The sequence below is a fragment of the Psittacula echo genome (assembly GCF_963264785.1).
Source record: "Psittacula echo genome assembly, chromosome: 3".
Lineage (NCBI taxonomy): Eukaryota > Metazoa > Chordata > Aves > Psittaciformes > Psittacidae > Psittacula > Psittacula echo.
This window is the reverse complement of record NC_137736.1, coordinates 8,611,573-8,627,488: the sequence shown is the minus strand read 5'-3', so window position 1 is coordinate 8,627,488 and position 15,916 is coordinate 8,611,573. Positions and strand designations below refer to the sequence as shown.

Genomic DNA, 15,916 nt, shown 5'->3' with positions numbered 1-15,916 from the left:
ACTTTGCTCTAGCGGTGGGCAGCAGACACTGCAGAGCCCGCGCTAGTGTGCCCTCCTCCCCGCCACCAGTGCTGGGAACTGGCTCAGGAGCTGCAGAAGGGCGCGTCGCCGCCAAGCAGCCACCCTGGGGACGGCGCCCGGCGACACGGAGAGGAGCGACACTTCCCCCCCGCCCCGGTCGCAGCTTCAGCTGTACCGTCACGCAGCAGGACCGAGCAGAAACCACTACCCCTCTGAACCCTGGCAGGCCGCGAGCCTCTGGCTCTTTAAGGCACTCTGGTGCGGTGCTCGCGGGGTGCCTGGCTCTTTAAGAGCTGGCCCCGCCCCACCCCGTGGGCCCCGCGAGCCCTGGTAGTCCCAGGTACGGTGTCGGGTTGGGGAACCTCATCGAGCTGCTCCGTCTTCTCCCGTCCGCCTGGACGGGGCAGGCAGAGCCGGGGCAGGGGTCTGGGGGGCCGGCGGCAGGGGCGGGTGGGGTTTGTTTCGGGGGGGGGGGGCTGGCGGGCGCGGCCTTGATGTCCTGGCGAGCGGGTGTCCTTTGCCGGGCCGGCCGGGCGGCGGGCGGTGGTTGGGGCAGGGCGGAGGGAGCTGGGAGACGGGTTCCCGCTCCCTGCGGCAGCCGGTGGCGGGAGTCTTTTGGCGGCTACGGTAGCTGTGCTTGCCAGGGCTGCGCTCGGCCGCGCTGGGAACCCGCGGGTTCTCTGGTGCCGTGGCGATATGCGCCTGAGTCCGGCTCCTGCCCGTGCGGGCTCTGGCCCAAGCGCGGCGCCTCCCCGCCCGCGCAGGTGGGGCTTGAGGCAGGGCTATCTCCGCAGGCCCCCGGGCCCGCAGGGGAGGGCGGGCAGGCAGGTGGCCGCCGGTTCGGGGTCCGGGGACAGGCGGCGAGCGCCCCCGGCAGCCTATGACTGCTCCTGGCGTTCACCCGGTGTCTGTGCCGCCCAGGGGCTAGGTGCAGGCACAGTGGGGTTCGGCACCGATCCTCCCTTCCTCCCTGCCTGGCGCCATGGCCATGAGGGAGCTGGTGGAACCGGAGTGCGGGGGCTCCAACCCTCTCATGAAGCTGGCTGGCCACTTCACTCAGGACAAAGCCTTGCGGCAGGAAGGACTTCAGGGCCCGCTGGCCTGGCCCCCTGGGGCTCCCGGAGCTGCTGCAGCCGTGAGTGTTGCCTTTCACTCCGTTTGCTGAGCTGGGGCTGGATGTGGGGCCTGCCTGCGTCTGGGTCAGCCTGCAGGGCATAGGGGTGTGCTGGCAGAACAGGGCTGTGACATGAGCAGTACCGGGATTTTTGGTGCGCATAGGTGCAGTGTTGCTTTTTTTCTGGGTAAACAGGCCATGGAGTCATACCATTTGGCCTATAGGGTTGTGGGGTGAGGGGCTGTTTGCGGGAATTGTGTTTATGTGTGCTCGGAGCATGTTGATGGTTGTGATGAGATGTGTCTTACAGGCTCCGACACAGAAGGTGGTGGGTGAGAGGGTTTGAACAGTGTCAGTCAAGATATTCCCGCTCCTTTAGCTTCCACATAAACATGCGGCTAATGCAAAAAAAATGCTGATAGCTTAATGCTGAGGACGATGTAAATTAATCGGATTATAATGTGTGTGTAGAGGGGTATGAGGGCAAAGCCATTGGGATAATTGCGGACTATTCCCTGTAGGCACCCAAACCGTTGGGAGTGGCCACTGAAGATGAGGTAAGAACAGATTGATCCAGCTCCTTACTGCTTTTTTCATCAGTACTGTTTGTTATTTTCCCCCTTTCCCGATATTAATTTTTCCTTCTGATAAGGCCATTCCTCTCTCTCATGCTCCATATTCTGCCTGTTTGTTTTCTATGCGATGTTTGTAAGCTGTCTCTGTCTTCGGCAGCTGGTTGGAGAGTTCCTGCAGGAGCAGAATGCCCCTTTACTGTCCCGTGCACCCCAGACCTTTAAGATGGATGACCTGTTGGCTGAGATGCAAGAGATTGAGCAGTCAAGCTTCCGACAGGCCCCTCAGCGAGGTGAGGGGAGCTAGAGTAGGTGAAGAGCTGGAGAAGATTTTGGTGTTATGGCTAAGGTACTAGCAGGGTGGTACCCATCTAATCAGCACTTGTGAGATTGTGTCTAGAGTATTGTTTCCAGAGTTGGCCTTCCCAGTATGCTAATGTACTGAGGCAAGGCCAGTAGAGATAGTGTTCAGGGATTAGAAAGCACAGTGTAAATGAAAGCCTGATGAAATTTGGTTTGCTCAGCCTAGGAAAGAGGGGTCTAAAGGGCAGGGGAGGTGGGGTGTCTAATTGCTGTCTTCAGCAGCTGTAGCCAGAATCTTTGCAGTGTTACACAGCAGAAGGACAAGGGGCAATGGACATAGCTTGTGGAAGGGGGACCTGACTAGCTGTAAGAAAGCATTTCTTCCCTTGGAGGGTGGCTCATTACTGGAGCAGGTGCCTAGGGAGGCTGGGGAATTGCTAGCCTTGGACAAATGCAGAAGTTATCTGATGAATGCCCTGGGCAACCTAATCCTTACCTTTAGTGTTAACCTACTGTGAGAATACTAGCAATCTCCAGAGATTACTTCCAAGTAGAATCTTTCTGAGATTTTATTCTTAACAAAGAGAAAGGACAAGATGAGAGATGATGAGGGAGCACTTAAATGATGCCTTTGAGTGCCCCAGTCCTCACTTCTGTTTTTTCTTCTTCTAGCTCCAGGTGTGGCAGCTCTGGCACTGTCTGAAAACTGGACCCAGGAATTCTTGGCTGCAGCAGATAGTGCTGGTGATGTCTCCTCAGATTATAATGAGGCTGACTGGTCACAGGAGTTCATTGCTGAAGTGACAGGTAAAGGCTACTATTTGGAATTACTGTTAAGATGTTGCCCAGTCACATGCTAGCATATAGCAGAGAATTACTGGATGTGAAATTGGAGTAATGCTTTGGGCCCAGCAGTCAGTGTTTACTATAGCAGCTTTGATGGGGGGGGTGAGAAGGAGGGGAAACCCACCTGCTTTGTCATAACTGAGCCAAGTTGTGAACAGTGTGGTGTGGAAGCTTTTATTCGGGTGTAAGGGTCTTTTTTCTTTAGCTTGGGTTACTTGGAGAATTTAGGAGAAGCAGGCTATTCAAAATGCTTCTATAAAAATCGTGAGGATTCAACTGATGGAAATTCTGCAGATGGTCTGGTTCCACTTCTTGCTTACATATTCTCTAATTCCCTCTCTTAAGGCTAAATTTGCCTTTGTTACAAGGGTAAATATTGCTTAGTGTGCTTTGGCCAAATACTTTGTATCAGTTTCATGGAAGTAGAGGGATTTTGCACCTTGGAAATATGCAAAATGAATATTTCTGTCCCAAAGGTTAAGCTTCCTGTTTCAAGCAAGCCAGCAGTTTATCCAAAAAGCTGTCCTGCATTGTATATAGAGATGGGGCTGTTATAGATTCCTGTTACCATCCATGATCTAATCTGGAAGTTATGAATAAGATTTAAATAGATGCTATTCTCTTTTCCAGGAGTGGCCACTATAGAGGGCCATGTATGCCAGTTCTTTCACCTTTGCTCTTTATACTTCTGAGAATAGAAATCAGCATTTACAAAGGTCTTAGAGCAAGTGCTTTGTTAGGCTGTGCTTTGTAAGAGACTTGTAGTCCATTGCTGATTTTCTTGACCTACACAGTATCCCACATGAAGCAGACAAATGATTTGTGAAACTTAAGTAGGAAATCATAAGTTTGTTGGCACCATGGTGGCATCTGTATTAACACATAGTCTGAACCTAAGGCTTAATTTAGATTTAGCTCAGAATAAAAAAAGTTAGAAGAAACAAGCAAAAACTTTTCTTTGAGAGTTGCTCTCTGCAGATTAGCTAACTGTGTGAAGACGAGAGGGCAAAATCTGAAGATCATCTGAGCGATGGTCTGCCTATGTCACTCTTCTCCCCATTCTTCCTGATGTCCTATGCAGATCCGCTCTCTGTGTCTCCTGCTAAGTGGGCAGAAGAATACCTAGAGCAGTCAGAGGAGAAACTGTGGCTTGGGGAATCGGAAGACCAGTCTTTGGCAGATAAATGGTGAGTCTGTCTTCTCAAGGCTAGTTAGTGTTGCTGGGCACTTGGGTGGGTGAAGATAGGTGGTAGAAATCTGCTGTGAATGCTTTTGAGTCATTTAACCTAGATTGAAGTTCTCAGGCCTTTGGTTTCAGAGGAAGGAGGAAACAGTGCTTGGAGATGGAATTTTTTAAGAGATCCTAGCTGTTCTGTTTTCTAGTTCCAGGAAGATACTGGGCTTATGCAGAATAACTTAATCTCATACCTAATGCAAAGCTTCTTAAAGTGATTTTGGAAACTCCTAATCAAGCAGAATTTTCCACAACAGATGCTTTTGATTTGGGAGATCCCAAGTACTAGACTCTTCTAGTTTTAAGCTTTCATCACTTTATTCTCCCTATCTGACAAACCACATCCAGCCTTTTCTCTGTACATGTCTAGATTCAACCTCCCAGACATTGTTTTCATGTGGTTTTGGTGTGGTAGAGTAAAGAACAGTCAACTCTACTACTGTATAGGTACTGCTACTACTTCTCTGTATAGGTACCTATTAACTGCAGTCAAGTTTTAAATTAAAGAAGCAAAACATAAGCAAACAACTTGGGCATTGAGATTTTGCATATTGGGATTCCCCTTCCTCCTGGCTCTTGCCTTTTCTGATACCTTTCTGCAAATATGGACATTCCTGAGTTATTGCTGCTGGTTCCAAAAACTTCAGCAAGACTGAATGTAGTAGTAACACCTGGAACTAGTCCTGTCCTGCTGTAAGCAAGGCAACATATTGAGTTGTGTGCTTGCTATGAGTCCTCTGCAGAATTGATGCTTTTCCAAGACACTGTTCTATGGACATGACCTACTTTCTTTGTTCCTAGATGTATGACCTTGTTTTTTGTAGTGCTAGAACTTGCAAAGTCTGGTAGCATGTGAACTTGCCAAGGAATCCAGATTGTTGTGGAGAACTGTGCTGTCACTGTAATTGTTTAATTCTGCTGCCATTTATGTTGGTTACTTGCACAGTTAGCCTAGTAGTAATTTTGAGTTTTTACAGACAGATAAGTGTACTGAATCACTTTGGAGACTCTCTGAGGAGGGTTTGTATCTCTCAGTGCTGTTGTCTGGCCCATTGTGTAGGCCATGTTAGTGAAGGAGTTCACTGTTGCTTGGTGTCAGACTGTCTCTTTTACTGCCTCTGAACACAGGTATGAGGAATACCAACCTGAGGATGATCTTAAAAAAACCGTTAGTGATTTCCTCTCTAAAGTGGATGATCCAAAACTCAAGAATTCTGAGGTAAGAAGTTCCCTGACCAGGGCTGACAGATACCTGATGTGACTAGGGGTGTTGGGAGTTGAGGAGGGGGAAGACAGTAAAGGAATAAAGCCTCCTGCTCTCCTGTGTTTCCATTTTTTCCCTGATTCCTAGAAGTTGAACCCTACAATCCACTTTAGATATTATCCATCTCTACGACATGGCTCTGGTGAAGTCCTGTCCTCCCCGCATTTTTGAGCTGTTTGTGCTCACTTTGCAGATTGAAGTCCTCTTAGTGAAGGGGTGGTGTGTGTGGGCAGAGGGCTTATTGGTAGAGCATCTGCCCAGCTCCACACTTGTTTCATTTCTCTGCTGCAGTTCCTAAAGTTTGTCCGCCAGATCGGAGATGGGAGGGTATCGATCGAAGCTAATCAGGTGACCCACAGAGACCAAGATCAGGCAGAGCAATGGGCAACTGAGTTTATACAGCAGCAGGTAGGAGCCCCAGCTCTATGTGCTCTGAAGGAAGAAAGCTCTTTGCCACAGTGCACAGTCTGGGAGCAAGTCCAACTCTTAGCAATGCTCTACTGATGATTAGGCTGTGGGAGGCAAGGGGAGGGGCTGTTGGGCTCTCCTTAGTAGAGTCTAGCCAGAAGCTGGGAAGGTATTTGGGTGGTGTGAGTTTTCTCATCTCCTATAGCACCTGGGAGGAAGGGGAATATTCATATGGATTCTCTACTTTACAGGCCATCAGTTCTTGCTGATGGGGAGGAAGGGTCACCATAGACCTTCCTGCTGTTTTGGGATGTGCCTTGAGGTTGCCAGAGTCTAAAAAGAAAGGTGTGTTTCTGTTTCCAAACTTCCAGGGGACATCTGATGCCTGGGTGGATCAATTTGCGCGATCTGGGAACATGTCAACTCTTGATACGGAATTTGAGCAGGCAAAGACTGCTGTGGAGGTAATGCTGGTGGAGGAGGAGGGCTGGAGTACCAACTGGGAGCTGATGATAGGGTTACCTCTCTCCTTTGCGTGCTGTGAGGAGGGCTAGAAACAATTAAGAGGGTGTTCTCTGGTGTGTCTGTAGAGCTCAGTTTATGGTTGAGGTACTCTAGTCACATTCTGTTGTCCCCTCAGTCAGATGTGGACTTCTGGGACAAACTCCAGGCAGAATGGGAGGAGATGGCCAAGAGAGATGCAGAGGTTCACCCTTGGCTCTCTGATTATGAAGACATCAGCTCCTCATCATATGACAAGGTAATAAAGAACAGGGTCTCTAATCCCTAGCACTCTGATGGACTGCTTTGAGCAGACTGGCAGTATGTCTACCTTGCAGATGAGCTCCATGGATCCCCAAATGCTGCTAGGATTTCTTCTTCCACTGATCTTTAGCTCTAATTTACGCCCTCATCTTGGATCAGCTAGGGACTGAATAAATACTGATTTCACTTGTGCTTGTCTGCAAATGCAGTTCTTGCCCAACATAAAATACCAGTTAATGCTGGGATTTTTTTGCAATGAGTGCAATTGTTGCCAGCCACCCCCTACCCCTGAGCTGATAGGCCCCATACCAGATGTTTAGTCTCTGTTGCAACTTATTCCAAGTCTGGTTTTGGATAAATCTTTCAGTACAGAGCAGGCAGAAAGAAGAGCAGTTGTTCTCTGTTGTGCTACAAATTAGCAGAGAGGATGGGGTGCTGGCTGCTCAGCAGCTTTTAGTGTTTCTGGTGCAGCAGGTCTAGATTATGCTGTACTGCAGAGAATGCTTTTCTCCTGTAAGCCTGTCTCTAAGCATTATACCCTGTCTGTTTCCCCTGCTAGGGATACCAGTTTGAGGAAGATAATCCTATGAGAGATCACCCAGATGCATTTGAAGAGGGGCGGAAGCGTTTGGAGGAAGGTGACCTCCCCAATGCTGTCTTGCTCTTTGAGGCTGCAGTGCAACAGAAGCCGGATCATATGGAGGTGAGTGAGAGCAGAGCTAACAGGCCTTGGCCAGGTGTTCTGCTACTTAGATCCTTTCCTTTTGAGGTGTCATGGTGTGTGTAGAAAACTTACTTCAGTGTTAAGAGCTGTGAAGGGGGTATGAAAACACCACCTTTTTTCTGTGGCTCTGGTTTTGTAGCTTATGTATGTGAATCCCCAGGAGGGCTGTGAGAAGAAGGTTTATGACTAATGTCAGTTACAGAAAGCGCAAAGGCTCTGTCCCAGAGCTGTGTAAAATCTTAGGAGCACATGAGGCTGTGCATGGAGCCAAGACAAGGAGTTCTTATCTCTTGCTTCTGTGGTAGTCTTTATTGGCATTGCAAGCTTGGAGATGTTTATGGCAGATAGCTGCTTTCAAGACTAATTTACAGCAGCTTGTTAGTCAGGACTCCTAGTCTAGGTCTTGCATCTAATTGCCAGGAGAAGGTGTAACCCCAAAGGGTTGAGAGGTGGCTTGGGTGTCTTCACAGTTTTCATTTGAACCTCTGGGCCAGAGAATGATTTTTATATTGAAGACTAATTTCCAGCTCCTAATTTGGCGAATACTTCTGTAAAGCATTTCAGCTTCTGCAGAATTGATTGGGAAATGGAGTGCCTGCCTTGAGGACCTAGGGATGCTGAATTGTATGTCTGATTCATATATAAAAATATATATATATATAAAATAAAAATACATATATATGTTAATTCTACATGTGTTACCTCCTATATAGTTAGCTCTGTTAACTGTATATGGCTGGAAATACCTATTATGTTAATCCTGAGGCTTAGATTAGAAGTGGCCTCTTGAAACAGAGGTTCTTGGCTTCTGGGCATACAAGCATCTAACTTTCTAGGGTGTTGAGAGTAGGTGAAAAGTAGTCAGAGGTTTTGGAGATCTACTTAAGCTTTAAAGTGGTCAAAAAGTGTTGCTAATTCTCCTTTAGAATGGGCATTCTCTTACGATAGTGTGGGCTGCAGGCTGAGCATAATGGAAAGGTAGTTGAAATCTTGGGACAATTCTGGCTGCAGTGAAAACATTTCTGAATTTTGTTGTGCCTGCAGAAAGTACATAAGTTAGGACTTCACAAATACAGTACAGTGATTAAATAGACAATTGAAATAGACAATTAAATTGAACAATTGCTGTGAAGGAAATGTCATGGTTGCTTTGGTCCAAATCATGACTTCACTTTGAAGCTCAGCTCTTCTGCAGGCAGAACACTATGCAGTTATCACTCATCAGCTGAGACACTGGAACACCCTGCCCAGAGAAGTGGCAGATGCTCCATCCCTGGCAGTGTTCAAGTCTAGATTGGACAAAGCCTTGGGTGACATGATCTAGTGTGAGGTGCCCCTGCCCATGGCAGGGGGTTTAGAACTGATTTATCTTAAGGTTATCTGACCCAAACTATTCTATGGTTCTATGAATCTATGATTTGAGACATTAGATTGCCTCTTGCTTGTGCAGTGTGTCTGGGTCTTTGTTAATGAAACAATTTGTGGAAGCAGGGACAGGCGGCCTAGGAAGAATACAGAGATGCTGTCCGGGAAGCTAGGGACCAGGTGAGGAAGGCTAAGGCCCAGTTAGAATTGAACTTGGCTAGGGATGTTAAGGATAATAGGAAGGGATTCTATAGGTACGTAGCGAGTAAAAGACAGACTAGGGACAACGTAGGCCCCCTTCGGAAGATATCGGGAGAACTGGCTACCCAGGATTTGGAGAAGGCTGAGGTTCTTAATGACTTCTTTGCCTCAGTCTTCACCGGCAAAGTCTCTGACCGCACCACCCAAGTCTTGGAAGGCGAACGCAGGGACTGTGAGAATGAAGACCTTAGGCCCACTGTAGGAGAGGATCTGGTTCGAGACCGTCTTAAGAACCTAAATGTGCACAAGTCCATGCGACCTGACAAAATCCATCCACGGGTCCTGAAGGAGCTGGCGAATGAAGTTGCTAAGCCACTGGCCATCATATTTGAAAAATCATGGCAGTCAGGTGAAGTTCCCGACGACTGGAAAAAGGGACATATAACCCCCATTTTCAAGAAGAGGAAAATGGATGACCTGGGGAATTACAGACCAGTCAGTCTCACCTCTGTGCCTGGCAAACTCTTGGAGCAGATTCTCCTGGAAGACATGCTAAGGCACATGAAAAACAAGGAGGTTGTTGGTGACAGCCAGCATGGCTTCACTAAGGGGAAATCCTGCCTGACCAATTTGGTGGCCTTCTATGATGGGGCTACGAAACTGATGGACAGGGGCAGAGCAGCTGACGTCATCTATCTGGACTTGTGCAAAGCCTTTGACACTGTCCCACATGACATCCTTGTCTCTAAATTGGAGAGACATCAATTTGATGGGTGGACCACTCGGTGGATAAAGAACTGGCTGGATGGCCGCACGCAAAGAGTTGTGGTTAATGGCTCAATGTCAGGCTGGAGACCAGTAATGAGCAGTGTCCCTCAGGGATCGGTATTGGGACCAGTCTTGTTCAACGTCTTTGTTGGTGACATGGACAGTGGGATTGAGTGTGCCCTCAGCAAGTTTGCCAATGACACCAAGCTGTGTGGTTCGGTTGATACGCCGGAGGGGAGGGATGCCATCCAGAGGGACCTCGGCACACTTGTGAGGTGGGCTGATGCCAACTATATGAAGTTTAACCATGCCAAGTGCAAGGTCCTACACCTGGGTTGGAGCAATCCCAGGCACAGCTATAGGTTGGGCAGAGAAGAGATTCAGAGCAGCCCTGCGGAGAAGGACTTGGGGGTGTTGGTCGATGAAAAAATGAACATGAGCCGGCTTCAGTGTGCGCTCGCAGGCCAGAAAGCCAACTGTATCCTGGGCTGCATCAAAAGGAGTGTGACCAGCAGGTCGAAGGAGGTGATCCTGCCCCTCTACTCGTCTCTCGTGAGACCTCACTTGGAGTATGGTGTGCAGTTCTGGTGTCCTCAACATAAAAAGGACATGGAACTGTTGGAACAAGTCCAGAGGAGGGCCACAAGGATGATCAGGGGACTGGAGCACCTCCTGTATGGAGACAGGCTGAGAAAGTTGGGGCTGTTCAGCCTGGAGAAGAGAAGGCTGCATGGGGACCTCATAGCAGCCTTCCAGTCTCTGAAGGGGGCCTACAAGGATGCTGGGGAGGGACTATTCATCAGGGACTGTAGTGATAGGACAAGGGGTAACGGGTTCAAACTTAAACAGGGGAAGTTTAGATTGGATATAAGGAAGAAATTCTTTACTGAGAGGGTGGTGAGGCACTGGAATGGGTTGCCCAGGGAGGTTGTGAATGCTTCATCCTTGGCAGTGTTCAAGGCCAGGTTGGATGAGGCCGTGGGTGACATGGTTTAGTGTGAGGTGTCCCTGCACATGGCAGGGGGTTTGGAACTAGATGATCTCAAGGTCCTTTCCAACCCTAACTATTCTATGATTCTAATTTATTTCCTTGAGACAGTGGATACTGCATTTTGTGACTTCTGTTCAAAAAGTGAGTACTTCATGTTGACAAACCCACCAACTATCTGACCTGTTTCTGAGCAAGGGGGTGATTATCGATAGAAAATGAACAGGTAATTTGGAGTTAATGCCTTAATTAAATATTCCCTATTTAAGCTGCCTGGAGATGGAAGTGGCTTTCATGTACTGATGTCACAATGATTGAAGAGTCAGTAAAATAACAGTGCTCCTACTTTTCAGGTCTGATGGTAAACTCCTTAACATTACCACTTGCTAATGCACAAGTATATACAGCCGCCTACCCTGAAGGTCTCATTTATTAGCACTGCTGCTTTGCCATTTTGTTCTTAGGAAATAAGAGATTTGCTTTTCCCTCCTTCCTCTGCAGTTTGGCCACAGAAGTTAAAAGTGGATATTCTGTGACTTAAAAGTTGAAAACTGCCAACAGTTGCTGTATGATAGATCTGCACTTCCTTTTTTTTTTTTTTTTCTTTTTTCACTATAACAATGCCAGTTTTATTGGCCTTGAGAATCCATGTGCCATAAAGTCTATTTCTGTTTGTCCTTTGAAACTTGTATTTGCAGCTATAATATGTATACTTGCATGTATTTGGTCTCACTCTAAAAACGTGTGGGATAATATGGTGGATGTAAATCTCTGTGGTTTATCAGCTGACCTTTTTCTCTGGATGTGAAGAAGTCTGACTCTGTATATCTTTATCTTCTACAGGCCTGGCAGTATCTGGGAACCACCCAAGCAGAGAATGAACAGGAGCTTTTGGCAATCAGTGCCCTCAGACAGTGAGTGTTGCAAAAGAGCTTCTGAGCATGGCTCCTTTTCTAGTACCACAAGGACCATATGGCTAGCATGGTGTGCTCTGTCTGGTCTTACTTCCTGTGTCTGGGTGTCTCCCAGACAGATTTAATACTGTATTCACTTTTCTTTGACCTGCAGGTGCTTGGAACTGCAGCCTGGAAACCTCACAGCACTTATGGCTTTAGCAGTCAGCTTCACCAATGAGTCCTTGCAGAAGCAGGCATGTGAGACCCTACGGGACTGGCTACGCCATAAACCAGACTATGCCCACCTGCTGGAGAAGGAACCAGAGGAGAGTGTCTCGGGGACAAACCTGGGGCCTTCCAAGCGTGTCTTAGGTTCCCTGCTGTCTGAGTGAGTTAGGGTTACAAATTGAGAGGCTTCTTGGAGGGCTGGGACTGTTTCAGGCTGGAGCAGAGGGAGCAACTCAAGACCAACTCTCTCCACAGTACACCAATATCCTTGTTCTGTGCTTTTCCAGCTCGCTCTTCATGGAAGTGAAGGAGCTGTTCTTAGCAGCTGTGCGCAGCAACCCCTCAACTGTGGATCCTGATGTTCAGTGTGGCCTGGGTGTCCTTTTCAACCTTAGCGGTGAATATGAGAAGGCTGTGGATTGCTTCAGTGCTGCACTCAGTGTGCGCCCAAATGTAAGAAGGGATAGAGTGTGGACACTGGAGGTACCTGGAGGTTTATGGGTGAAGGTTTGGGTAGAGGTGCCGATTGCGTGAGGGTTACATTTTGGAGTGGAGGAGTAAGACACATGGGGAAGGGAGGGTTGGTTTGGCGCTTAAAAATGTCCAGCTTCTCAGCCCCTTCTCCCTACCCCCTTCTCCAGGACCATCTTCTATGGAACAAGCTGGGTGCTACCCTGGCCAATGGGAATCGAAGTGAGGAAGCTGTGGCTGCATATCGTCGGGCACTGGAACTCCAGCCAGGATACATCCGCTCTCGCTACAACTTGGGCATCAGTTGCATCAACTTAGGTGCCCACCGGTGAGCATAGGATAGGCAGATCTGCTGTGACCGTTAAGTGTGCTTGTGTTCATGGGAGAGACTGTGATAGGTTACAAGGGCAGTGCTACGCTGCTTGCAGCCTTCCGTTGGCACAGGAGAGTAGAGCGAGTGTGTAACTCTTCCCTAAAGCAAAGCATCATATAGATGCAGTTGGAGTAGGAGCCATCTGGACTTAAGTCACTGTTAAGAGGGAAAGGGGAATTTCTGGTGCTGGAGCAGGGCAGGATTTGGTGAAGAGGAGGAGACTGTTTTGAAGGGGAAGTAGTTGAGAAGCAAATGGGGGAGGGAGTGTGAGATGTACTATCTTCTCCAGTAAGCATGTGTATGTTCTCATGTTGACAGCGAGGCTGTGGAGCACTTCTTAGAGGCTTTGCACATGCAGCAGAAGAGCCGAGGTCCGCGGGGGCAGCAAGGAGCTATGTCTGACAACATCTGGAGCACACTCCGCATGGCCCTTTCCATGCTGGGGCAAAGTGACCTGTACGGGGCAGCTGATGCCCGTGATCTTCCCACACTGCTTCAGGCATTTGGCCTCCAGCAGTGACTTTGGGATAGGCTCCCTGCGACTGCAGGGTTGGCCCAGCCCACCAGTGACCTTCCTTAGAGAGAAAACGTTTACTAGGGTTCACACATCTCCTTGCTCTGGTAGGGCAGATCACTGACAACTGTTTCTGAAAGAACCTCTTGCTGAAGTGTGCAACTTTCCCTACCTGTCTGTTGTGGCCTGTGCATCTCTTGAGTGGTTCATGTTATCACCTCCAAGACTGACTGACACTGTTGGTAGGTAGATGATCTAAGTGGGAAAGATTGTGACATCCAGCCCTTTTTCCAGACTGCATTTGCAGTAATGCCCCGCTTGGCTATAGCCATTCTGCAGAGACTACCTGCTGGATATGTCTCAAGTGCAGGTTGCTTTGGTGGGGTGGGATTGCCAGTTCGTGAAAGAGTGAAAATTTCTGGGTTTTGAGCATGATTCTCCATCTATGTGCTTGCATGTGTATATATGTGGGTTGCTAGGGAAAACTGTGGGCAGCGGTGCCCTTTTCTGGGTGCTGGTAACTTCATGGTACAGCCAGATGCTAGTTTCTTAATGTCTTCATTGAACCTTTTTAAGAGTGGAGTATTGTACTTATGCTGCAGACTCAAGTGGAGGTCCTTACCCTGTTCAGGGTAAGAGGAGGTCCCAGAGTTCAGACCTGGAGGAATGGGATAGGAATAGAAGTCTAAAATGTAATCTCTCTGCCCAGAATATGATGGGGAAAGGTTTTAGTCTTAATTTTCACTTTATCATGTCATTGTTTTCCTTTGTGCAGAAGTTCCCCATCTTGTGTGTAACTGAATCTTGTTAATTATAAATATCTGTATATGATTCTATTGGGGGGAAAAATGTTTTTTAATTGTAAAGTATTTTGTATAATAAAGGGGGGAGAATTAAAATTGCCTAAACGACGTCTTTTTCTGTGCCTCTGTTGGAGCTGCATACAATGGCTAGTATAGCTCTCTGGGGTATAAACCCACTGGTTTTCAAAAGATAGATCAGAGTCTCTCTGTCTTTCCTTTTGACCCAGGTTTTGTTTTATTGTTAGCTCATATGCAAGTGAAGCTTAAAGGACATCATTTTGCTGTAGCTTCAGACCAGTTCTGTGAGTCAGCACAAGAGCTTCCCTGTACCATAAACTCTGTTTTTCTTGCTTAGGCTTAGGGGTCAGTGAAGCCTAAGCTTTTTGTTTGTTTTCATTTTCTAGCTATCTGCAGTGAGGGAGGTTGCGGTACATTTTATCACCTCTTTGAGAACCCTGACTGCTGTGCTGGTTAAGACCCAGGACTTAGGCAGGGAGCACTTACTCTTTTCCTACCAGGCACTTGTTTCTTCATGCCTCTACTTCACAGCCTTGTTTTTCTCTTGCTATTGTAACAATCCGGAGCAGAAGCTGTGTGCAGAGACTAGTTCTTGCTATATGTTTTCACAGCTCCAGCTTCCTCTGTGTCTCCTATCCAGCCCTGTGGACTGAAACCTACGTGCACTGTTCTGGAATTGCTGCAATGCATGCAAAATGATTTGCTGCTTATGCTGTCTGAATGGAAGGGCGACACCGTTTCTATGTTCTGCTCGCATGCAGTGCAGGTCAGAGATGTGCCTTTTCATTTTTACTGATCTGTCCTTCTGTCAGGTTCTCTGCTCAACAAAACAAAACATCAATGCCTGTGCTGTTCCTCACCTGCTGTCCCTTCCCTTGTTCTCTGTTGTCCCTTTCACCAATGATTTCCTTTGCTGCAGCACATTCCTCTATCACCCTCCCATTGTCACTGCTTGGTTTTCCCTTTTTCTCATCAAGTGTTGTAAAGGCTTCTCCTCGGCTTCCTAGTTGCCTCAATTCCCATTGCCGTTTGGTTTTATCTCTTGACTTTGTGCTTGGTGTTCTTCCCTATCACACATCTCCTCCTGTCTCTGCAGCTAGAGTGGGCTGTCACCATTTGTCCCCTTTCCCTGTAAGTCATTCTCACTTTGCCTCCCTTCTGCATTTGAAGTACATCTCACAGCATCTGTCCTACTTTTGCTGAGGCCAGATCTTCATCTACACACTAGTTTCTGTTTAGTGTCCTGGGGCTGAGTGAACATTGAGCTGCCTTTGTGCAGAACATGTCCTGTTAAGAATCGTCTTTGGAAATGAGCTGTTGGTTCAGGGAGCAGCAGCTGGCTGGTGTCTGCATTCTGGTTCCAGTTCACACTTTTTGCCTGCCTGCTACAGCCTTGTCTCTGGCAGCCTCCAAAACAGGTTTGCACGGGCACTCTGTAAGTATCTTGATCCTAGTTTGCATTTCCAGCCACATCCACATCTTCTGTTGCTGTGCCTTGTCGTACTGTGGGAGCAGGTAGCGGGTAGTGAATGTTTTTGATTCACAGAGAGGTAAGGCAGTGAGGAATGTTTGGAGGTCCCTAATCCAAACCATGCTAGTCTGTATTTTCAGATGGTTTCGGATGCCTGGCATGAGATACATGAACTTGTAAAACTCTAGCTGTCCATGTCTTTAGCTCAAGCTGCAGGTACAGAAACCCACTGCGAATCCGATGGGTAGGTTTTTCTTTGTAAACTTTTTGGTTTCTCTGGTGAATTTCTTAAGCAGAAGTGATGCCTAGTGTTGAGTCGAGGGCAGGCCAGTGGCTGTCATGCTTGGACCAAGCCACTGAAAGGGTCAGGAGCACAACCTGCTGGTATAAGAGGAATTAAATGTCAGATACATTTCCTGGCCATGTGAGTGTGGGGATCTGGAAAGGCTTTCCCAGCCAAATGTGTTGCTGTGAAACTAGGATGCCTGTGAGGGTCTGTGGTGCACCTGGTGCTCTGTCAGTCAAGATGCATGCTCTATCAATGCATCAAGCCCAGCCATGAGCTGAGA

General features: G+C 47.9%; 1 protein-coding gene across 4 annotated transcripts; it reads left to right on the top strand.

Annotated features, from left to right (window-relative positions):
• Positions 1-321: 321 nt before the first annotated feature.
• PEX5 (peroxisomal biogenesis factor 5) lies at positions 322-13,963 on the top strand. 4 transcript variants are annotated; one of them, XM_080613791.1, is made up of 16 exons: positions 322-361; positions 943-1,156; positions 1,657-1,692; positions 1,868-2,000; positions 2,683-2,817; positions 3,938-4,043; positions 5,219-5,309; positions 5,646-5,762; positions 6,134-6,226; positions 6,403-6,522; positions 7,087-7,230; positions 11,417-11,487; positions 11,642-11,857; positions 11,985-12,150; positions 12,339-12,496; positions 12,860-13,963. In XM_080613791.1, the coding sequence occupies exons 2-16, from the start codon at positions 1,004-1,006 to the stop codon at positions 13,059-13,061; spliced, it is 1,941 nt and encodes a 646-aa protein (XP_080469917.1). In that variant the 5' UTR covers positions 322-361; positions 943-1,003; the 3' UTR covers positions 13,062-13,963. The 4 variants fall into 4 exon arrangements, with proteins under 4 accessions (XP_080469917.1, XP_080469916.1, XP_080469919.1 ...); XM_080613790.1 differs by lacking the exon at positions 322-361 and having other exon boundaries at positions 654-1,156; XM_080613793.1 differs by lacking the exon at positions 322-361 and having other exon boundaries at positions 654-1,156; positions 12,339-12,486; positions 12,860-13,014.
• The last annotated feature ends 1,953 nt before the right edge of the window (positions 13,964-15,916 follow it).

Excerpts from the sequence above, each read along its gene's own strand:
- PEX5 (XM_080613791.1), top strand. The coding sequence starts at position 1,004 with ATGGCCATGAGGGAGCTGGTGGAACCGGAGTGCGGGGGCTCCAACCCT. Across the intron at positions 4,044-5,218 it reads CAGTCTTTGGCAGATAAATG|GTATGAGGAATACCAACCTG; the intron begins GTGAGTCTGTCT and ends CTCTGAACACAG. Across the intron at positions 5,310-5,645 it reads CAAAACTCAAGAATTCTGAG|TTCCTAAAGTTTGTCCGCCA; the intron begins GTAAGAAGTTCC and ends TCTCTGCTGCAG.